This window comes from Sminthopsis crassicaudata, chromosome 2 (genome assembly GCF_048593235.1).
Source record: "Sminthopsis crassicaudata isolate SCR6 chromosome 2, ASM4859323v1, whole genome shotgun sequence".
NCBI classification, from domain to species: domain Eukaryota; kingdom Metazoa; phylum Chordata; class Mammalia; order Dasyuromorphia; family Dasyuridae; genus Sminthopsis; species Sminthopsis crassicaudata.
Genome location: NC_133618.1, coordinates 463,701,862 through 463,726,915, shown reverse-complemented (window position 1 = coordinate 463,726,915; position 25,054 = coordinate 463,701,862). Strand labels below are relative to the sequence as shown.

At 33.3% G+C, this 25,054-nt stretch overlaps 1 protein-coding gene and 1 long non-coding RNA gene across 7 annotated transcripts in view; one reads left to right on the top strand and one right to left on the bottom strand.

Moving 5' to 3' along the window:
• The window catches only part of TTLL11 (tubulin tyrosine ligase like 11), a 250,784-nt gene that overhangs the window by 125,634 nt on the left and 100,096 nt on the right, over window positions 1-25,054 (top strand). For 3 of the 6 annotated variants that reach the window (XR_012486781.1, XM_074292976.1, XM_074292974.1), the window contains exon 7: window positions 24,066-24,173. The exons of the other annotated variants lie outside the window; for them this stretch is intronic. Coding sequence is in view for 2 of the 3 variants with exons in the window: in XM_074292976.1 (XP_074149077.1) it covers window positions 24,066-24,173 (108 nt within the window). In the remaining variant the exon portion in view is untranslated. The remainder of the gene's footprint in view (window positions 1-24,065; window positions 24,174-25,054) is intronic. 6 annotated transcript variants of the gene reach the window in all.
• LOC141557397 (uncharacterized) overlaps window positions 452-25,054 on the bottom strand; it is an 88,124-nt gene continuing 63,521 nt past the window's right edge. Inside the window, exons 3-5 of the long non-coding RNA XR_012486782.1 lie at window positions 3,905-4,038; window positions 3,462-3,541; window positions 452-527 (exon numbers count right to left, since the gene is read on the bottom strand). This is a non-coding gene — a long non-coding RNA (uncharacterized LOC141557397). The remainder of the gene's footprint in view (window positions 528-3,461; window positions 3,542-3,904; window positions 4,039-25,054) is intronic.

Genomic DNA, 25,054 nt, shown 5'->3' with positions numbered 1-25,054 from the left:
ATTTTTTGGTAATCAGATGTGGTAATGCATAAAAGCACTCATGTAAATGTCAACTGGCATTATTATTTTGCAGAAGGGAATTTTGTTCAGATAAGCATTAAGCTAAATGACCGCTGAGATTTCTTTCAACTTGGAGAGTCTGTGATGTTTTATAATAGCTTATATTTTGTAATGATTTGGGTTTGTAAAATATTTTCCTCAAAGAACTAGGTGACTTTATTATTCTCATTTTATAAAAGAGAAAACTGAGGCAGAGATTAGTTAAGATCAGATAGATAGTGATTAAGAATCAATGTACTAATTTTTAGCCTTATCCGCTAATTTTAAGATCAATATTTGTTTCCAACATGCCATATTGCCTTTATGTATAAGCAGTGCATGTTCTAAGATTCCTTCTAGCTTGAGTTTCATCAAACAAAAACCTTGGTGAACTGATTAACGAAACACTGAATATAGATGATTGGTTTAATGACTTATCTTTTTAGTTGAAATATAGGATGACTGCTTGTTCATTGGAGAAATCCAGTCTGTGGAGAAAAAAAAAAAAAAGTGATAAAAACACATATTACCCTGAAAGTGGGAAGTCAACTAATAAAATGGTTTATTTTATCCCTTCAACTACATGGTCCTCTTTCTTCATTTCTTTGGGAATTTAACTTGTTCAAATTGCCTGCAGGTGTTTCTGAAAGTGGTTAATGTGTCTTTATAATATTAGCATGTGCTTTTTGCCCCAGGCTCATTAGCCCATTTCAGAAACACATAGTGTTTTATAAATGGGGCAGCTGCAGCTCAGGCAATTTTATAGTGAATAGATCAACCAAGTGCAGGGGTGAGATATGTGACCCCATGTGATGGCAAAGGCTGAACATCATTGTCAGTAAAGAAGACTCTTTGGAATGTGCAATATTATCAATTAATATTAAAATAAAGTTCAATGAAGTAGATAACTTAAATTCCACTGGGTTTTGCCTGATTCTCTCCCTGCCTCCTCTTCCCCTGCGAAAAAAAAAAAAAAAAAAAAAACCAAAAAAAAAAAACCCCTCTATGTCATTATTTGGATTGTAACTAGGGATCAGGTTTATGATCTTTAGCAGCTAAATTAAAATTTAGATCCTTTTCAAGGATGAATTGATATGGAAATATGATTTAACTATGAAAATTAAGCTATTTATAGTTACAATTCTCTTTTCTGATAGATGAATACATATTTCGGGGAGCTCAAATAGCTATAGCTATAAAGATCATGAGTATGATTGATCTTCTAAAAGCCAAAGAGTTATGATCAGAGAATCTTTTAATCCAAAAGTTTAAAGGGACCTTTGAGGTCTTCGTCCAGCTTTCTACATAATATAAAAATCTTTTCTATCCAGTTTTCTGAATGGCAATGATTTAAACACCTTCTTGAATATTTTAGATAATAAGGACCTTACTTCTCACAGAAGGTTATCACATTTTAAAAATCAGAAGGCCTGTCTTTCCCCCTGGCTAAAACAGTTACAATTAAAAGCCCTAGCAAAAAGAGCTTTAGCTTCTAGCTGCTACCTCAGAATTTACAAAGAATTGGTATTAATAACAGTTTAGTAGTTAGCAAAATTCTAATCCCTACTTCTGCCACTAACTGAATGTTTGGCCTAAGACAAGTCCCTAATATTCTCAGGACCTTATTTTTGTTTTCACTTATAAAATGAGGATTGTTGTGATGATCAAACAAAATAATGAATGTTAGAATCCTAAAATAGCAGAGCTTGAAGTCCAAATCATGTCATTTTATAAAACACTTTCTATCCCTGATTTTTAGTTGCCTCATCAATAAAACAAGTAAATGGAATGAAAACACCCTATTTTGATCTGATTGTGATTTTCAGTATTCATTCATATATCTGTCATCATTAGGAAAGGAATTATTCACACATAAATAAATAAAACGTACAGATAACTAAAGTGTATCCTTTCAACAATAGCACGACAAAATTTGCATTTATATAGAGCATTATAATTTACAAAACACTTTTACATCTATTTTAAAATTCAACAACCATTTATCATATGTCTACTTTATTCATGGCATTGTTAGATCCTGAGGATGCAGAAAAATCAAAACAAATCAAAACAAACCAAAAAAAACAAAAAACAAAAAACCCCAATTAAACAAACAAAAAAATTATCCCCACAGAAGAGGTCTTAATAAACTCTTAATATACAGAACAGGTCTTAAGAATCTCTTGTTCTACCTGTGCCTATGGCACAAGATATTTCAAGATATAATGTGATAAGAGTCAAAAGGGAGAAATTTTAATGAAAAAAATTACTTTCACTGGAGCAATCAGGGAAAGTTCTAAAAAGGGCATTGGACCTTGAAAGAGAAGGACTTAAAAAGTTGGGAGATTAAGAGAGTGTATTATAGACATTAGAGACAGTATGTTCACTGATCATTTGATTCTCACAACCATTCTCCAAAATAGGAAGTGTCTCAGTTTTACAGATGAGGAAACTGAGGCTAAGAGAAAGGAAGTGATAGTATAGAATATTAGGTTCTTGAGCTGAAAGAGTCCTTAGATCAATCAACAAACACTAAGTGCCTGCTATATGCTATGCACTGTGTTAGATGATGGGCTATGACTACAAGAATGAGCTAATCTCTGTTCGGGAGTTTACATTCTACTAAAGATGATCTACTTCAGTGTTGCCCTCCTTTTATAAATGGAGAAACTGAGCCTCAGAAAGGAGAAATGCCTGACTTAAGGGCACAGAATGAATGTGACAGAGCCAGGCATTAAACCCAGATCAAGTATGCTTTTAAGGATCAGTTCAGCCTAAGAATGTAAGATGGCTACTCATGAGAAGATTGACCACTAAAATTTAGACGCCGTGGTAATGTGATAAAGTCATATGCTATAACTGAACAGAACAACACAGCTTAGTGGAGAGACTGTTTGGAGTCAGGAGAACCTGTGTTTAAAACTCATCTTAGACAATTATTTGCTGTGTGATCCTGCCACTATTAACATCTCTCAGCCACTATTTCTTCATCTGTTAAAAAAAATAGTATTTATCTCAGGTATATTATGAGGGTCAAATTATTTAAAGAGACACAAATTGTTTAAGTGCCATGTTGAGGGCTATACAGGTAGTTAAGTGTCAGAGACTGAGGACTCAAAATTCAAGTTTCTGATTTACATTATGTTTGCAAACTTGAAAGCATTATATATGTGTCAGCACTCCACTCCCCTCCACCCCCATTATCATGGTCTAATAATGAAATGACTATGAGAGAAGAAGCCCATCAACTTAAACAGCTCAACAGAGCACATTTAATACCAAGATGGTTTGAACCAAGCATTGTATATTACATTAGGAACCCTCTCAGGGTATGAAGTCCTTTTATAAATTTAAAAATATGTAGTGGTTATTTTCTAACTGAAAATTATGAGCTGATACTTTTAAGAGTGATACAGACTTACTTTCTAGCTCAAAAGATTAGCAACATCATCCACACCATAAGAGACCAGATTACCTCTGAACTTTCAAGTACTCTAAATTCCTGAAAGAAATGGCAGAGTTCATAAAGCCCAAAATAAGAATGAAAGTAAAGGTGCACATATGAGTCTTCTATAACTAGGCATCTTAAATTTTTCCTACTTGTGACCCTTTTTAGCCCTAGAAATTTTTACATGGCCCCAGTTATATTGGCATATAAAATAGGTATATGAACCAAAAATTACTGATAGTAAATCATAATTTTGTGATCCTCTACATTCAGTTATAATAACCCATAGGGGATTGTGAATCACAATTTTTCAGAAGCTGAGTTCTGTAGAATCATTCCACCCTCTCCCAACTGAACTCAATAAACATAATTTAATAGTTTACATCTGCATCACACTTTTAAGATTTGTAAAAATACCTTTTCTACCAAAATCATGTGAGCTGTAGGTCTATGTTTTCATCAGGATCATGATGAAGAATGTCCACTACTAATGAATGCAACATGATCACATCTTTTTGGAGACAGGTTATCTGTCACTAGCTTGGGAAGACCTATAGGAAGAAATTTGGATGATAAAAGCATCAGGATCTAGTACATCTTACTCTGGTCAAATCAGACTTTTTTTTTATCCCCTAAAGGTATTTCTTTTTTTTTTAAATTAAAACTTTCTATTTACAAAGCATATGCATGGGTAATTTTTCCAATATTGACCCTTGCAAAACCTTTTGTTCCAAATTTTTCCCCTCCTTCTCCCCACTCCCTCTCTTAGCTGGCAGGTAGTCCAATACATATTTAATATGTTGAAATACATGCTAAATCCTTTATCTGTATACATATTTATACAATTATCTTGCTGCACAAGAAAAATTAGATCAAGAAGGGAAAAAAAAAGAAAAACTGAGAAAGAAAACAAAATGCAAGCAAACAACAACAGAAAGAGTACTATGTTGTGTTCCACACTCAGTTCCCAAAGTCCTCTCGCTGGGTGTAGATGGCTCTCTTTGTCACTGAACAAGTGGACCTGGTTTGAATCATCTCAATGTTGAAGAGAGCCATGTCCATCAGAATTGATTGTTGTATAGTTTTACTGTTGCTGTGTATAATGATCTCCTAGTTCTGCTCATTTCACTTAGTATCAGTTCATGTAAGTCTCTCCAGGCCTCTCTGAAATCATCCTGGTGGTCATTTCTTACAGAACAATAGCATTCCATAGTATTCATATACCATAATTTATTAAGCCATTCTCCAATTGATGGGCATTCACTCAGAATCCAGTTTCTTGCCACTACAAAGAGGGCTGCCACAAACATTTTTGCATCTTTGGGTTCCCTCCTTTAAGTTCTCTTTGGGATATAATCCCACTGCTGGATCAAAGGGCATGCACAGTTTGATAACTTTTTGAGCATAGTTCCAAATTGCTCTCCAGAATGGTTGGATCCATTCACAGTTTCACCAACAATGTATTAGCGTTCCAGTTTTCCCACATCCCCTCCAACATTTGTCATTATCTTTTCCAGTCATTTTAGCTAATCTGACAGGTGTATAGTCATATTTCAGAGTTGTCTTAATTTGCATTTCTCTGACCAATAGTTATTTGAAGCACCTTTTCATGTGACTACAAATAGTTTCAATTTCTTCATCTGAAAATTATTCATATCCTTTGACCATCTATCAGTTGGCTTGAACTATTATAAATTTGAGTCAATTATATATTTTAGTAATGAAGCCTTTATCAGATCCTTTGGATTTAAAAATGTTTTCCCAGTTTATTGCTTCCCTTCTAATCTTGCCTGCATTAGTTTTGTTTTTACAAAAACTTTTTAACTTAATATAATCAAAATTATCTATTTTGTGATCAATAATGATATTTAGTTCTTCTTTGGTCACAAATTCCTTCCTCCTCCACAGATCTGAAAAAAAAAAACTGTCCTATGTTCTTCAAATTTGTTTATAATATCATTCATTATGTCTAGATTATGAACCCATTTCGACCTTAGCTTGGTATATGGTGTTAGGTGTGGGTCTATGCTTTCTTTCTGCCATACATTTCCAATTTTTTTTAGGAGTTTTTGTGAAATAATGAATTCTTATCCCAAAAGCTGAGGCCTTTAGGTTTGTCAAATAGTAGATTGCTTTAGTCATTGACTATTTTGTCCTATAAATCTAACCTATTCCACTGATCAATTATTCTATTTCTTAGCCAGTACCAAATGGTGTTGATGACTGCTGCTTTTCTAGTTTTAGATCTGGTATAGCTAAGCCACCTTCACTTGCTTTTCTCTTCATTAATTCCTTTGAAATTCTTGACCTTTTTTTCTTCCAGGTGAATTTTGTTATTTTTTCTAGGTCAGTAAAATAGTTTCTTGGGAGTTTGGTATAGCACTAAATAAATAGATTAGTTTAGGGAATATTGTTATCTTTATTATATTTGCTTGACCTATCCAAGAGCATTTGATATTTTAATAAAGTCTACTGACTGTTTTAAGGAAAAGTCCATTTATTCCTATACTCTCTAGTTATTTTAATAGGAATGGGTGTTGGATTTTATCAAATGCTTTTTCTGCATTTATTGAAATAATCATATTTTTAAAATTTGGTTATTGATATAGTCAGTTATGCTAATAGTTTTCCTAATATAGAACCAGCCCTGCATTCCTGGTATAAATCCTACTTGGTTGTTGTATATTATCATGGGGACAATTTTCTGTAATCTCTTTGCTAATATTTTATTTAAGATTTTTGCATCAATATTTATTAGGGAAATTGGTCTATAATTTTCTTTTTCTGTTTTCATCCTAGGTATTTGTTTTTAGGGAGTGGATTAATAACTTGTTCTATTTCTTTTTCTAAAATGGGTCAACTTAAGTAATTTACTTCCTCTTCTGTTAATCTGAGCAATCTATATTTTTGTAGGAATTCCTCAATTTCATTTAGGTTTTCAAATTTATTGGCATTAAATTGGGCAAAATAACTTCTAATAATTGCTCTGATTTCCTCTTCATTAGTGGATAGTTCTCCCTTTTCATTTTTGAGACTAACAATTTGATTTTCCTCTTTCTTTTTTCTAATTAAATTAACTAAAGGTTTATCTATTTTTTTTCATAAAACCAACTTTTAGTTTTATTTATTCAATAGTTTTTTTTTTTACTCTCAATTTTATTGATCTCTCCTTTTATTTTTAGAATTTCAAGTTTGGCATTTGAATGGGGGATTTTTAGTTTGTTCTATTTCTAGCTTTTTTAGTTGCAAGCCCAATTCATTGATCTTTTCTTTCTCTATTTTATGCAAGTAAGCCTTGAGAGATACAAAATTCCCCCTTATTACTGCCTTGGCTGCATCCCAAATATTTTGGTGTGCTGTCTCATTATTGTCATTCTCTTGGATGAAGTTGTTGATTGTGTCTATGATTTGCTTTTTCACCCATTCATTCTTTAGGATGAGATTATTTACTTTCCAATTACCTTTTGGGTCTATTTTCCCCTGGCCTTTTATTGAATGTAATTTTTATTGCATCATGATCTGAAAAAAATGCATTTACTATTTCTGACTTTTTTGCAACTTTCTTAATTTCTCCTTTAAGTTCCTAAAGGATGCTGGACCATTTGGTGCATATATATATATATTTATTTTAATAGTTTTTATTTACCATATATATGCATGGTTAATTTTACAACATTGACAATTGCCAAACCTTTTGTTCTCATTTTCCCCCTCCTTCCCTGCCCCCCCCCCAGATGGCAAGTTGACCAATACAGGTTAAATATGTTAGAGTATAAATTAAATACAATATATGTATACATGACCAAACAGTTGTTTTGCTGTACAAAAAGAATCAGACTTTGAAATAGCGTACAATTAAGCTGTGAAGGAAATAAAAAATGCAGGTGGACAAAATTAGAGAGATTGGAAATTCTATGTAGTGGTTCATAATCATCTCCTAGAGTTCTTTTGCTGGGTTAGCTGGTTCAGTTCATTACTGCTCTATTGGAACTGATTTGGTTCATCTCATTGTTGAAAATGGCCACATCCATCAGAACTAATTATCATATATAGTGTTGTTGAAGTATACAACGATTTCCTGGACCTGCTCATTTCACTGAGCATGAGTTCATGTAAGTCTCTTCAGACCTTTCTGAAATCATCCTGTTGGTCATTTCTTACAGAACAATAATATTCCATAATATTTATATACCACAATTTATTCAGCCATTCTCCAATGGATGGGCATCCACTCAGTTTCCAGTTTCTGGCCACTACAAAGAGGGCTGCCACAAACATTCTTGGTGCGTATGTGTTTAATACTGATATTGCTTTATTATCTATGGTATCCTAGAGCAAGATATAGTTTCCTTCCTTATCTCTTTTAATTAAATTAATTTTTGCTTTTGCTTAATCTGAGGATCAGGATGGCTATCCCTGCTTTTTTCCCTGAGATGTAATTTCTCTCATTTTACCTCCACTTTCCCCTTTTTTTCTGTTACAATCCCCTCCTTTCCACCTCTACTTTCTTTTTTATATCATAACAGTAAAATCAGATTATATTTGTATTCTCTATATATACCCATAACAGAAATGGTTCTCAAGAGTTTTTTTTTCTTTTTACCTTTTTATGTTTATCTTGGATTCTATATTTGGAAGTCAAATTTTTCATTTAAATTTTTCATTTCATTTCATTTAAAGTTTATTTTCTTCCCTGAAAGAGAATGCTCAGTTTTGCAGGGTAATTTATTCTTGGCTGCATTCCAAGTTCCTGTACCTTTCAGAATATCAGATTCCTTCCATCCTTTAAAGTAGAAGTTGGTAGGCCTTGGGTAATCCATATTGTGGCTCTTTGATATTTGAATTGTTTCTTTCTGGCTGCTTGTAATATTTTCCCCTTGATCTGATAATTCTGAAATTTAGCCATGATATTCCTTGGGGTTTTAATTTTGGGGTCTCTTTCAGGAGGTGTTCGGTGAATTCTTTCAATAGTCATTTTACCTTTTAATTCTATAACATCCATGAAGTTCTTTTCCTAAAATATAGTGTCTAGGTTCTTTTTTCATCATGGATTTCAGGGAGTCCAATAATCCTTAGATTGTCTCTCCTAGATCTGTTTTTCAGGTTAGTTAGGTATTTTACATTTTTTTTCTATTTTTTCATTTTTAGCATGATTATTCCTATTTCAGAAAAGCAAACTGAGGTCCTAAGAGATTATATGACTTGTCTTTAATTAAGCACATCTGGAAAGTGCCTGAAGTAGGATGCCAGTATTCCTTTCTTTGTTTCTTTTTAATGTCTAGACATGATACCTCTGATGGAGAATTTGACCAAGCAAAGGGTCATAGTAGAGAAATGTTGATTTGAGGTCATGAGAACAAGACTACATTTTATTATTGTTTGAACAAATCTGTAACTTCTTTTAAAAATATGGATTATGAGGAATTAGGAAGTTATAGTCTAAAGTGGAAAAGACTCTAAAGGAGCATGATTCCTATCTACAAACATTTGTACAATTATTAAATAATAAAGAGATTTATTTGGCTCCAGAAGGCAAAACTAGGACCAGTGGACAGAAACTATCAAGAAGCAGATATACTGTTTCATACATTATTTACAAATATACATATTAGCAGCAATATAAGCTCAGTGTGAGGAAGGTCATCCTAACAATCATTTATCCAAGCAATGGAATGACCTGCCTTGGGAAATAGTAGATTCATCATTATTGAAGAGGATCTTTGAGCCAAAGATGGATAACCAGTTGTTAGTGATCTTATAAACCCATCTCTCTTAGACTGTAGAAAGAAAGAAGGAAGAAGAGGACTTGAATTTGAATTTACTTATGTGACCTTCGAAAAGTCATTTTATTGCATAAGGCCTCAGATTTGCTTAGTTGTGAAATAAGAAATTGAATTAAATTAATTAATGGAGAATACTTTATGGTTCTTTATTCCACAACTAACATTTTATCTTCTAGGAGCTCTTTCAGTTCTATCAGTGTTGGAAGATATTATGCTATACGTTACCTTATAACTCCAGATCCTATTATTTAGTCACTTTCAGATCCAAAATTCTATAATTTGATGAATCTATACTTCTCTGACGGTCTCCTTTGTAATTCTTTCATGTATTTCTCTTTTCATCAGAAATACTTTGGCAAGAGATTGGGGGGAAAGCTCCATCACAGGCAAAAGAGCAAATGAATTTTATCTATAAACTCACTTTCTTCTTCAGCTGAGCAAGTCATATTCACTAGAGTGGAATATATAGACAAGCCCTAAAATATTTTTGTGAAAGAAAGCTATATCTGGATTTAAACATGTTACAAAGGAAAAAAAAAATCAATATTCTCCTACTTGGCTTATTATATAGTGTCCTTAAATTGCTTACAGACATGCAGGTTAGCAAGCAAGCCTTTTGTGAAAAATGACCCTTTTTTTTTTTTTTTTTTTTTTGGAAAGTTAAGAGGTCTTTGACTAGCTTGGGAAAACTTAAGAGAAGAATTTTAGATGATAAAAGCATTGGGATTTGATATATTTTATTCTGGTCAAACAAGAATTGTTCTAACCCCCACAGATATTTCTTAAGGAAATAGCTTGGATCTCTTTTTATCTCCCAGTCTGGAAATATCTAATTTTGCCTCTGACCTTTAAGTTTCACCAATACTATTCTCAAATCCATTAACTGACTGAAAAAGCACTGGCCTAGGAGTCAAAATAGCTGAGACCATAGCTGGAGCTTGGCCTCTTGGCCCAGGGGCCAAATCACTTCAATTCTCTGTACTTCAGTTTTCTGCCCATTGCACAAGGTTGTTGGGAGGAAAATGCATTGTAAACTAAAAAGTGTCAGAGAAATAATATATTTCATATTTCCTTGTTGCTTTCTGGTTTATGAAATATTTTATTCACAATACTATAAGATAAAAGGATAATTATTAATCACTTCATTTTATAGATAAAGAAACTGGGACTTGGAGAGAAATGTAGGTAGTTATTATTTTGCATCAACCTCAAATTCTTATCCTATTTTCAGAAACTTAACTGTTCTTCTTTATGGCATACTTTTTAAAAAATATTTTTTATTACAGCTTTTTATTTACCAGGTATATGCATGGGTAATTTTTCATCATTGACAATTGCAAAACCTTTTGTTCCAATTTTTCCCCTCCTTTCCCCCACCCCCTCCCCCAGATGGCAGGTTGACCAATACATGTTAAATATGTTAAAGTATATATTAAATACAATGTATGTGTGCATGTCCAAACAGTTATTTTGCTGCACAAAAACAACTGGACTTTGAAATAGTGTACAATTAAGCTGTGAAGGAAATAAAAAATGCAGGCAGACAAAAATAGAGGGATTGGGAATTCTATGTAGTGGTTCATAGACATGTCCCAGAGTTCTTTCACTGGGTGTAGCTGGTTCAGTTCATTACTGCTCTATTGGAACTAATTTGGTTAATTTCATTGTTGAAGATGGCCTCATCCATCAGAATTGATCCTCATATAATATTGTTGTTGAAATATATAAAGATCTCCTGGTTCTGCTCATTTCACTCATCATCAGTTCATGTAAGTCTCTCCAGACCTTTCTGAAATCATCCTGCTGGTCATTTCTTACAGAACTATACTATTCCATAACATTCATATACCACAATTTATTCAACCATTCTCCAATTGATGGGCATCTACTCTGTTTCCAGGTTCTGGCCACTACAAAGAGGGCTGCCACAAACATTCTTGCACATACAGATCCCTTTCCCTTCTTTAAGATCTCTTTGGGATATAAGCCCAGTAGTAACACTGCTGGATCAAAGGATATGCACAGTTTGATAACTTTTTGAGCATAGTGTATGGCATACTTTTCTACATTCTCTTCCATTAAGCTTTATGTAGGCTTCTCCCCTACATTTGGCGTATTTTCTTCAAATATTAAAAACAAATCAATAGTAGTTCCAAGATTGGAAAATGTATAAGACCCAGAAGTTGGAAATAAATGAGAAAAACAACTATATTATATTCATTCATTTATTCATCCCTTTAACAAATTACTAAATGCTGAGTATATGCAATTCTAGCCAATGGGAGAGTCATACAAAGAAAATTAGAAGAAATTTCTTGCCTTAAAGAAAGCATAAGAAATGTGAGCTGATACTTATACATACCAGGTAGAAAATATGTGATATGTAAAAATAAAATATTCTCATTTAAGACAAGGGATTACTATTTTTTGAGATTAGGAGAAATAATGGAAAAACTAGTGTTTAAACTGGATCTTCAAGGATGGCTATGTACTCTTAGTGTAACCCATTCAACATTAACAGAAAAATGCTGCGTACAGAATTTTAGCAAGAAAGAGATATTGTTGTTTCAGTAATAAAAATAGTTTAGCACTTAGCTCACCACAAAGGCATATTAACACAAGACGTTTTAGCATGCTTTCATTTCAAATAATGTAAATAAAAATTCTGTGAACGTTATCCCTATTTTACAGATAAAGAAATGGAGGCTTAAAGAGATAAGGTCACCACCCCCCATTCCAGTCTTAAAGATGTTAATGGGCAAAACTGAAATTGGGCTTGAAGCCAGGGCTTGTGGGCCAAATGTGATGTTCTGTACTTTGAAGTTTTGAAATAAAAATGCCATTTTATGTAAGGAGGAAGAAAGGGTTATATTCACCAACTAACCAAAGAGAGGGGGTATTTCCTAATTGCTGGGAGAATTTTATCTTGATATTTAGATCAAACGGTGGAGATTCCAACATCAATTTAATTTTATTTTTCATAAACTTTCAACTCATAATAACTAATATTTTAAAAGTTTTACAATAAGCTTTAAGTATATGATCTCTCTTGACCTTCACAAACTCTGAGATAGGGATTCTAGGTATTATACACTGAGATTCAGGAAATTTAAATGATCTGCCCATAATTCCACAGTTAGTATCTGAAACGGAATTTGCACCCAAATTTTTCTAACTCTCAGTCCAGTGCTTTATACATTATATTTTGCTACTTCTCAGGATATGAATCACAAAGAATTGAGTTTAGCTCTAACTTTAAATTTAACACTTAAAACCATGTTCATGTTTCTGCCCTCTGAAATATGTAGTAGAATCTGACTTTCAAAGATTTTTAGATAGGTATTTACAGAGTAGAATGTCAGACCTTTGAAAAAAAGAAAAAAAAAGTCATTTGTAGGTTAAACAAATCTCAATTTTAAGTTAGCAAACAAGCAGTGTTGGGAATATATAATTTCAAGGGAATTGAAGGGCTAATAGGAACTTTGCTCTCTTCTTGAGTGTGAATTTCAGCTTGCCCAGAGCTGTTGATGTTCTAAAGAAAACATTTCCTACTGATCAGGGGGTGATACATTCAGCATAGGTATAGTACAGTATACCCAGGAGATATGCTTCTGAAAGATTGTGTGCATATATAGATGATGACATAGTAGGTAGAATAACAGTGTGTTATACAATTTACTTATAGTAGCATCTTAGAAACTAGAAGGTTAAGAGTTCATCCAGTCCAAAACTAATTTTATAAAAGGAGGGAGTTGAGTCGAAAAGAAGTTAAATGATTTGTCCTATGTCTCATTATAGCTAGAGGCAGAGGTAGAACTCAATCTCAGCCCTTTGGGCTTCTAATCCTGCATTTCCTTCCTACCATATTCCCCTATTATTCTGTTCTCTCCCTCTCTTAATACAATTTGATTACATTTCCTTTTTTCTGGTGGCTGAATCACATTGTTTGATCACATTGTCCTTATAGATTTAAAAAAAGTGAAATCTTTTTTTCTTACATAAATTACTTTCTATTACCCTTTCCCTTATCTTATCTTTGTGCAATTGATTGCAACTAAAAGTAAGTTCAGCCTAGGAAGTGAATATCAGAAAAGCAATATATTTCACTTCATATAAAAACAACCTTATAATAATATCTTTTAAAACTGGAAATATCAAACAAGAATCCTCATTCCCCGGTGGTGCACTGCTAATTTCCTTATTAGCCAGAGGAAGCTAATTCCTGTATAGGTCTAGATGCCAATGATTTTGATTAGCCTCTATTACCAGTCTCTATATTTGTGAACTGGAGCAAATCTTCTTGACTAGGTGATATTATATTCTATAACTAGAACATAGTTTCTGGTCATAGCTCTGCCACTGGCTCACTGAGTCAATTTGAACAAGTTATTTTTTATCTTTATGGCTTTAGTTTCTTTCCTCATCTGTAAAATAAAATGACCAAATCATTTCTAAGATTCCTTCCAATTCTAACATTTTTTTTAATGAGGTGCCCTTTGTAAAGGCAGATAATCAGCCCAATCTACTTTGTGAAAGTTATAATCATGATGTGTAAGTACAATAACAATAATTGTGTAAGATAATAATAATGCTTCTTAGCAAAGATCATGAATTCCTGAAACATTGCTCTAGAAGCAGAAATAGCATGAATTGTTGTAGATTCCTTTCCTTCCTACTTTTAAAGGACATCCTATCCATCTTTCCTAAGGAGGGTCTTGTAATAAATGACTGCCAACCTCTCTCTCAGTTTTGAAAGTCTGTGATTCATAGAACATAAAGTGAAAAAGAAATGAAGTGATATGGAAACAGCACTGACTATAAAGTTAGGAGACCTAGACTTAAATCCCAGCTCTGCCACCAATTGACTGTGTAACTGTGGAAAAGTCACTTCACCTCTGGGCTTGTTTCTTACCTATAAAATAAAGATGATAAACACTTCCAAAATCTTTATTATAAATGTGAATTATTATTGCTGTTTTTAGTAGGAGATTGGATTAGTTGATTTCTGAGGTCTCTTCCTGAAGGTTCCACTAAGTCAAACTCCCCAAATCCCTTATAATTCTGAGGTTCTGTGACCTTATGTATACCAAAGCATTTTGTACCTTCTTATTGTTTTCTCTTATCTATCCATGCTTATCTGCAATATTTTAAAGAAAAGTCCAGGCAGCATTTTAATAGGTAGCAAAACGGAATGTTCAGGATTCTGAATTGATTGAAACACAAGCACCAAACAAAAACATAACATCTTTCTTCCCTTTCCCCTCATCCCCTCCTTTACAAATATCCTTCAGGTGTCAGTTTTGCAGAAGCCCAGTTTTATTACATCAATCATAAGCAGCTTTAGGCTTCCAAAAACATAGTCGTAGACAGATGTTGAGCTTGTCTGGGGATTAGAAATATCCTTTTCCATTAAGTATAAATTAACTTAATCACCAGGTATGAAAGATAAGCAGCATAAACAGTATTCCCTGAAGCTTTCATTAAAATTAAAATTCTATTTAAAATTGAGCTTGTATTTTCTAGGACTGGATTCTTCTCCTTACCTCCCCACCCCTTCACAAAGATTATATCTGTTGTAAATTTTTTACATTGACAGAGTGGCAGAACTGAGTATATGGAGGACAATGATGTACTATGTAATTTAACTTTGGTGGCAGGTCTTATTTTAGCATAAGGATGGATCTGCACATTTTAAAGGAATAATTAGTCTCAGTAAGATGTAGTCTTTGACCATTTTCAGAAGCAATCAAACTCATTTCCCAAATTGAAATCCTAATCAAGGAGTCTTTCAGGGAAGGTGCTTACAAGTTATATTGTTTAGATCCATTCTAATGGAAAAACTTTATTTAATGGAGGGAAAAAAGGATTAAAGAAAATATGAGAGAGGGAGGTTTGCCAGGTTTTTTTCTAGCTTCAGTAATGCACCCTATTGAATTCTTTTGACTTGACCTTCCATAGTGCCAGTGTAGACTTATTTGAGGTGGGGTGGTAATAGAATTATGCCTTACATTATAGCAGGGAACTTGAATAATTGATTTCTAAGAAACATTCTTTAAAGAATTCCTAGCCTTTGGAACTTTCTCCTTGCCTTCAAATACTCATTTTCACAGCTGGTATTTGTGCTAAGTCACAAGATGTTCTGAGGGGTCCCATAAGGCAGCCTCAGACTTATACCTACTGTGTCTCAGGTGACACTCTTAAATTCATGGAGTCATAGAATGTCAGTGAAGGCAAGACCTTGAAGTCATCTTGTTCAATCTTCTCATTTTATAGAGGGAGAAACTGAGTTCCACAGAGAAGATATGATTTACTGAAGTTCATGTAGCTGATTCTGAAGAGTAATCCAATAGTGGGTATTAAATGGATAGAGGAAACCTTACTTCAAAATAGTGAATTAATTGTATTTATAATTTAATTGAATTCAACATATTTATTAAGTATCTGTTATGTGCAGAGTATTATATCACTTTAAATTTCCTTAGTTGAAAAGTCAATCTTCCATGAAAAGTTAATCTTCCATCCCTATTTCTCAAATGGGAAAAATCTTTTAAGTGAAATAATATTCTTGATCTTTGAGATAACCAAACATAGATTCAGATCATTAGGCTTAGAAAGCACCTTAGAATACCAAACATGGGAATATGTTTACACTAAAAGGGACTCTAGAACACAGAATGTAAGATCAAGAAAAAATGTTTTAATAACAACACTACTACTACTACTACTAATAATAATGCATTTATATTGTGCTTTAGTATATATACAATACTTTATGAAAATTTTCTCATAGAATGTAAAGGCTAAGAGGAGGGACCTTAGTGATCTTCTAGCCCAAATGCTTTATTTTATAAATGGAAAAAAAAAAAAAAACTAGGAAGTAGCTTCACAGAAACACAGAGTCTGAACTAGAAGTGATCCCAGAGGTGACTTACTCCAACTTATATCTGAACAAAAATTCCCTAAGCCAAATACCCAATGAGGAATCAATCACTTAACCTTTGCTTGAATACATATGAAGGGAACCCAGTACTTTCTGAAGCAACCTATTTTGCTTCTATTTAGCTTTAGTTATTGATAAGTTTTTTCTTAAATCAAGCTTAAATTTTCTTCTTTGCAAATTCCACCCAATTGTTTCTGGTTTTGCCTTGTGAAGCCAAGCTAATCCTCCTCCTACATAGCAGTCTTTCAATTACTTGAAACCAACTATTATGTTCCCTAATTTTTTTTCTAGGTTAAATATCCTTAGTCATTCAAACCTTTTTTCATATGGAACAGTCTTGAGGTGCTTTACCAGACTAGTTCTATGAATGCTTTCTGAATTTATGACTGTGTCCTTTGTTAAAAATTATTTTTCCCAAATTGCATGCCAAGATAATTTTTAGCATTCATTTGTATAAGATTTTAAGTTCCAAAAATTTCACCCTAAATTTCCCCCTCTTTCCTTTCCTCTGCTCTCATCTTTTGAAAAAGGTAGGCAATGCGATACAGGTTATATACATGTTATCATATAAAACATTTTTGTATTAGTCACAGTTATGAAAGAAGAAACATATCAATAGGGAAAAAATACATGAAAGAGTAAAATAAGTGGAAAAAATATGCTTAAATCTCTATCCAGAGTTCATTGGTACTTTATTTGGATGTGGATAGTGTTTTCTATTGCGAGGCCTTTGTACTTGTCTTGGATCATTGTGTGTTTGGGTAAAGCTGAGACATTCACAGCTGTTCATCACACAGTATTATTGATACTGTATATAGTGTTTTCTTAGTTCTGTACATTTCACTTTGTAATAGTTCATTCAATATTCCAAGTTTTTTCTGATAATCTGCCTATTCATCATTTCTTATCACACAATAGTATCCCATTCTATTTACATTCCACAACTTTAGTCATTTTTGAATTGATGGGCATTTCCTCAGTCACCAATATTTTGCCACCATGAAAAGAGCTACTATAAATATTTTTTGTACCTGTATGTCTTTTTCCCTTTTTCATTATTTCTTTGGGTAGTTTGGTTGCCCTTTGGGCATAGTTCCAAATTGTTGCTGAGAATAAAAAGTGTTATTTCTTTCTATTCCCATTCAGCTTTCTCCAAAAGTCTGTTAGAGAAAACTTTTCTAATATCATGTTTTGTAATGGGCCAGAACTCTGAAGAAATATATTTGAGGCAAGGATTCTTACAACAAGGTGTTAACTCAGTGGAAGTGATAAGACAATGGTTTAGTTTAGCATGGTGATTAATAATTCTCTAGTTTAGTATGATTGATTTAATCTTACAACAAATAATGGTTCCCTAGTGATATGATGATTGGCTTACATTCAGTATGATGAATTGATTTAATTGTAATAGAATGTATAACCTGGGGACAAACTCAATCAGAGGAGACAACTTGACCAGTCTCATGGTGGTTCTTCTGCCTTTATCTCTTCTGCACTAAGACCAAGGATGGAAGCTGGTCCCGAGATCCTCCAGAGAGCTAGTCTGGACACTGTATTTTAATCCACCCTGGTGTGGGGGCTCTAGAAACCAATGGTATGTTTTGTCACCCTAACTTGGAAACTCTAGAAAGCAGGGCATTACATTGAGAAGTAGACTGCTGACTGGCTGATTGGCTGAGACTGCTGATGCAGATTGGGAGACTGAAGGAAGCAATAAAGACTTTGGACTTTATCCCTGACTATTCTCATGGTGATTATTCGGTTGAAACAAAGGCTGGTCCTGAGACCTCCAGAAAGCTAATCAGAACACTACAATGCCTTAGTTTCTTTCTTGTTTATTTTTTGGTTGAAATAATTGAGTTCTGAAAGGGGATAATTGATATCTCCCATTAATATTGTTCTGCTGTCTATTTCTTAACTCACTTAAATTTGGATGTTATACCAATTGCTGAATATATGTTTCATATTGATGGTACTTCATTGTCTGTGGTACTTTTTAGAAAATTATAGTTTCTTTCTTATTTTAATTAGATCTATTTTTGCTTTTACTCTGAGATATGCTACCCCTGTTTTTGTTTGTTTGTTTGTTTGTTTTTAACATTATCTGAAGCATAATAGATTCTGTTCCAGCCTCTCACCTTTATTCTGTGGGTGTCTTTTTGCTTCATGAATGTTTTCTTATAAACAACACATTGTAGGATTTAGATGTTTAGTCCACTCTGCTATCCATTTCCATTTTATGGGAGAGTTCAACCCATTCAAATTCACAATTATGATGAGGAATGGGAAAAGACTGCAATATGTTACCAAGAAAAAATTGCACAGAAGGTGGTCTAAAAGACATTATTAAAGAAACATGTAACAGAAAAGAATGTGAGTTATATATGAGTCAAGAAACCATTGATGGGTTCATAGGTAACTATGCACCATGAAGCTATCTAGAAGTTCTCTATCAAATTGAGTGATTGCCCTATAGAGTTATGGCTAAGAATCCTACAGAAGGAGAAAGCACAAATACATTATTATTATTATCTGTACTATTGAAAAGGGTATCCAACATCAATGAATTCACAAATCTCTTGAAGTATCACATGTGTTGACTTATGTTCATCAAAACTCCCAAATATTTTCTCATGAACTATTGCCTAGCCATGCCTTCTGATCTTGTACTTGGCAAATCTGTTATTTTTTAACCTAATCCTAATATAAGATTTATATATGAGCTTACTCCTATTAAATTTTATCTCTTTAGATTTAGTCCAGTATTATAAAACCTGCCATGAACTTTTTGAATCCTGACTCTGTCATACAATGTGTTGATTAATCCTTTGAGCTTTATGTCATCTACTTTGATATATTGTTCCATTTATGCATTTATCCAGGTCAGTATTAAATTGTTCATTGTCAAATACAGATCCCTGAAATATTTCAGAGTCATCTCTAGACTTCCCAAGTTGACAGCAAACTATGAGGGACTAATCTTTGTGTTTTTTCAACACAATGTGAACTATTCAACTAGTTCTGATGCTACCTGACTTTAAAAAATCTTGACATCTCCATAAGGATAGAGCAATAATCTTTGTCTATTATATTGATAAATTTGACTTAACTTATTAGTCAGTGGAGTATGAAGGAAAATATATTTTTATTTTAGATTTATTTTATTTTCCATTTTGAACTCAAGCTCTGCTACATATTGCTTACACAATCTTGGACAAGCTACTTAACCTCTCTAGCCTAAAATGATCACAGAACATAGTAGGGAGTTAAATTAGATAATCCTTAATGTATTTTACAGTTCAGATCCTTTGTCTACATCATTCCTTTAATCTGCCAGTCAAGAAAGGCAATTGAAAAAGGAATGAGATTAGTCTGGCATGACTTGTTCTTGGGAAAGCCATTTAGTGGGTCGGTTTTGTTTTGTTTTTGTTTTTGGTGATTGCCATGATGCTTGCATCGTCTGACATAACTGTTTCCTTAGTATGTGGTACATTTGAAGATATTCCTCATGTAAGTATTGCAAATTTAATCCAATAGTCAAAATTATAATATTTCAATCTTTTCAGTGGTTTACTGATACATTCTAATGCAATATAAAATCATCAAAATAAAGGAAAAAATAGGTGCATTGTATATTGCTGGAAAACTTGATCTTAAAACATATCTCCAAATATCCATTACTACTTAATGCTTTCAAATATGGTATCATAGTGTGTCAAAGCTGGAAGGAATCTAAGATGAAGAAAATGAAGGTCATAGCAGTTAACTTTAATAAGATCCTACTGTGTGCCTAACATTGTTGCAATAGCTGGAGTTTCAAAGGCAAAAATGAAATAATCCTTGTCCTTAAGAAGCTTAATAAATTGCCCAAAGACATGGGGCTAGTTTAGAGGCAGAGCTGAGGCTTAACCTCAGGTATATAATAGAGTATTCTCCCTGCTTTGTGTTTTACAGATTACAATACTTAAAATGACTGGAATTCCTGGTGGTAATTCCTGCTTTGAAAAACCATTGTATTCCTGACAACAATAATATCTGACATTAGGATATTATGTCAGTTATCTCATTTGTCATTTCCATTAATAGATACTTTAGTTATTTAGCATTTAACATCCATTACCTATTTGATTCTCATGACACCCTTGTGAGATGTATAGTTCAAGTGGTATTGGCATAGGGACTGAGGCTCAGAAAAGAAAAAGTAATTTCCCAGTCACACAGCAAGTGATTAGTAGGGCTGAAACTCAGACTCAAGGGTTTTTAGGTTACCAGTACAATGATATTGTTAATTCATTTCATTATGTCTTGTCTTTCCAACAAGATTATTAAGTACTAAAAATGGTAGACCACATTTGGGATCTATTTTGCAATTTTCAAGTTGCCCACCACAATACTATAATATAATATGTGCTTGAGAATTCCTGGTAGAAGGGAGGGGAAAATATATATCAATAAAGGAAAACCATTACTAGAAACTATGTTAATAAGCCGAATATTTTTATAAATTCACTGTGCAACAACTGTCAAAATTGGCAATATTTCTTTGTTTATTGTACAGGACACACTACCACATGGCAGACCATTTCACGAGCTCTAATCATTCTTCGTGGTAAACCAGGCAATAATGCATGTCAATTATCTAATCTACAGATGTTAAAAGCCTGAATGTTTTTCAGTATCGTAGCTATATAAGCTTGCTGATAATCTATACATACTATACATAGATCCACTACACTTTCCGATTTCTTCTCAGAGAAGATGACATTTCTTGAGAAGATAGAAGGCCAACTTACTGCCATCCTTTTTTCTTCCTTTTTCTTCCTTTTTTCTTCCTTTTTCCTTCCTTTTTCCTTCTTCCTTCCTTCCTTCCTTCCTTCCTTCCTTCCTTCCTTCCTTCTTCCTCCCTCCCTCCCTCCCTCCCTCCCTCCCTCCCTCCTTTCTTTCTTTCTTTCCTTCTTTCTTTCTTTCTTTCTTTCTTTCTTCTTTCTTTCTTTCTTTTCTTTCTTTCTTTCTTTCTTTCTTTCTTTCTTTCTTTCTTTCTTTCTTTCTTTCTTTCTTTCTTTCTTTCTTTCTTTCTTTCTTTTTCTTTCTTTCTTTCTTTCTTTCTTTCTTTCTTTCTTTCTTTCTTTCTTTCTTTCTTTCTTTCTTTCTTTCTTTCTTTCTTTCTTTCTTTCTTTCTTTCTTTCTTTCTTTCTTTCTTTCTTTCTTTCTTTCTTTCTTTCTTTCTTTCTTTCTTTCTTTCTTTCTTTCTTTCTTTCTTCTCTTTTCCCTGGTTCTTACTGATGTATTTGAGAAGAGTGGAAAGATCATTTGATTTGGAGGCAAAAAACATGGGCTTTTTACTTTTATAAAATATATGATCCTGAGCAAGACATTTAACCTTGTTGAGATTGTTTGTTCATCTATAAATCATAGATAATAAAATTTTCACTACCTCCTTCAAAGTTGCTTTGAGGATTAAGTGGATATGAAAATATTTTGTAAAAATATTATGTGTCAACTTTGCTATTACTATTGTATATTTTTGTCACCATAAAGAAGAACTTTCTTAATTTCAAAATGTCCCGTGAAATGAGCTAACTCAAAAAGTGAGAAGTTCTCTATCACTGGCTTTTTCTGAACAAAAGCAATTTAATTAACTCTCAAGGATTCTATAGGAGAGATTTCTGCACTTAGAGAATGAAAGTTTTTAAAATCTCAGCTCCCATCCTTAGCATGTTATCTCCTTCCTCCAACCCCTCACAGATACTGGTAAGGGGGACATTTAGCCTGAAGAAGAAAAGGCAGGGGGCAGCTAGGTGGCGCAGTGGATAGAGTACCAGCCTTGAATTCAGGAGGACCCGAGTTCAAATTTGATCTCAGACACTTAACACTTCCTAGCTGTGTGACCCTGGGCAAGTCACTTAACCCCAGCCTCAAAAAAAAAAGAAAAGAAAAGAAAAATGGGGGGGGGAGAGAGACATGATAGCGATCTTAAAGTACTAGAAAGCCTTACATATATAAGAGAAATTTGATTTGTTCTATTTGGTCCTTAACAGCAGAATTAGAACAACAGGTAGAAATTGAAGAAAGGTAAATTGTGGTTTGATGTAATGGAAAAAGTTTTTAATAATTGGTGCTATTAAGAATTGCAGTGGTCTGCGTCCAGAGGTAATTGGTCTCCCTTTCCCAGAGGTCTTCAAGCAGAGCGGGGTGACCACTTATTTCAAATATGGTAATAGAGACTCTTTTCTAGTTATCAATTGGACTAGGTGACCACTGAGCTCCAATAATGGAAATTCTATGATTTCATGAGGTTTATGACACATCACATTTTGACTTGTATTAGGATTATTTATGTTATATTGTCATATTGATTGGATAGGTCCAGGACTTAAGAGTCACATTTCTGTTTCCTGTTCCATGCAGGAATTTTCTCTACAATATTACTCTTGCAAATTACTAACTTCTGCCTAAAAATGTTCCACAAAGAGGTGTTCCTTGCTTCACAAAACTGCACATCCCTTTCTTTGCTGTGTTACTCTTAATTACTAGAAAGTTCCTGACTTTGAACTGAAATGTGTTGTCTGTGTGCTCCATGCTGTGTTTCTAGTTCTGCCTTCTGAGAACAAACAGCATATATCTTAATACATGATAGTCCCCTTCAAATAGTTGAAGACAATTGTCATGGTACTCAATTATGGCTACAACTTTATATTGGATTAGAATTATATTGTTTCCATACCCCTCACCATTCTAGTCAGTATTTTTGGTACTCTTTTGTCTTTGTGTTCTTAATATATGATCATCCTGTAAGCCCTGAGTGTGCTGTGTCTGTAGTTAACTTGAAGCTATGCATAATAAGACTGTAAGGTTCACCTCTCTAATCCTAGAATAGTAGATTTCAAAGGTAGCTGAGAACATAAAATGTGTGATGAGAATGGAATGTAGAAGTCTGAGTTAGAAAAGAAAGACCTTAGAACATAACAGAGAGCAGAAAGAAACCTTAGACATTGTGTTGTCCAATTTTCATTTTACAGATTTAGGCTTAGAAAGTGAAGCAATTTGGATAGATTGAGTAAGTGCTAATCAAATGATGAATTTTGAATTTGCATAGTACTTAGATTGCTGTGTTGAATAAAAAGCAAAGTTTGATTTACATTTGGAAGTTTCTCATCAATTCATGAATTTCTGTAATGCAAGTTAGTGGCAAAACTGGGACTAGAATTTTAGTTTTCTTACTCTTGTACTATTTTCTTTCCAGTTTTCTGGAAAAAAGAAAGAAAAAAACAAAAAACAACAGAAACATTACCCCAGTTTTGCTGAGTGATTGACAAATAAATGCAGAAAAAAAAAAAAAAAAGCTATAGATCACTAAGCTCCTTATTAACAGTTGTAAATTTGTTTGTTCCAAAGCCACTTGCATTTTCATAAAGATTAAGGCCAGTAAGAATGAAGGGTACTGGAAAAAATTAATAAATTACTAATCATGAATAAATATAAATACTTAGATATAATTTACATAATCTTTTTAAAAATCTTTTTTTTAAATATGTAGTTAATATTTTCTCTCAAGTTGGTTTTGTCTGAACAGAGCTCTGTCTTAGGTACTAGAATATTAGAAAAAAATTAGTATTGAGATCTGACTTTAAATTGTAGATATGACCATAAATATAATTAGATAGAACTCAGAGTTAAAGGGCTAAACCAAGCATCAACTACCACAGTTTAATGGGTCCTAAAAAGGTCATCTAGTTCAACACCTTTGTTTGCAGAGGAGAAAATATAAGCCCAGACAAGAAAAAGTGACTTGCCCAAGGTCACACTGGTAATAAGTGGCAATATTGGAATTCAAACTAAGGCCTTCTTACTACAGATCCAGTGATCTTTTCACAACAACATCAAAGACAAAGAGTAAAAGAAAGAAAAGCTGGTTCCAGGCTAAGAGGCATCTACTGCCAAAGGTTGAAGCAGGTCAGCTGAGGTCAGTGCCAAAGCCCCAGAGAGAAGCAAAGTCATATATTAATCATTAATATTATTTAAATTATTACTAATAATAGATACTAACATTTATATGGTATTTTATATTTTGCAAAGGACTTCCTTACAACCCTATAATGTTTAGATAGGTAGCATAAATATAATTGTTTTCATTTTATAGCTGAAGCTATTTTACAAGTGAGAAAACTGAAACTAAATTATGTAACTTGCTCACAAGTTATCTAGCTAGTAAGAGGCAAAGCCAAGATTTAGATTGTCATGAGTGCATTTATAATAACTGAAGAAACAAAATTCTTATTATATGATGTATTTTCAAGGCATGAAATTGCAGAACAAATAGGGTCCAGGGCCCCTGAGCAAGCACAAAGACCCTGAATACAGATTTTGCACAAATTTTGTAGATTTAAAAAAATAAAAAATAAAATGATTTCTTGCTGGAGATTAAATTTGGCACTTTCAAAGTTGGGAGAGGTGTGTGCAAGCAGATGAAATTACTCAAAATTAGATGAGTTATAAGAAAACAAAATGGAAGTCTCAAAATGGAGGTTATTCATAAAATTTAGTCAGTTTTAGTCTCACAGTTTTCTCCCTCACTTTGATCCTTGGTGTTGGGGGAGGGGTAGTTAAAGTTACCTATTCTCCATCATGGATCACTATCTAAAAAAGCAAGTTTATGAGAAGCAAGTTTATAAGGTTTCTCATATATTTTCATGAAACAAGAAGAGACTACTAAGGAGAATCCTTTCACATAGCTTTGTATAACAACTAAATCAAAGTCTAAGAATAATAATGATACACAAAGTGAAGAAAGCCCATTTACCTATGGTTGCTAATATGTCATTTTCCAGCAAGAACCAGGAGGAA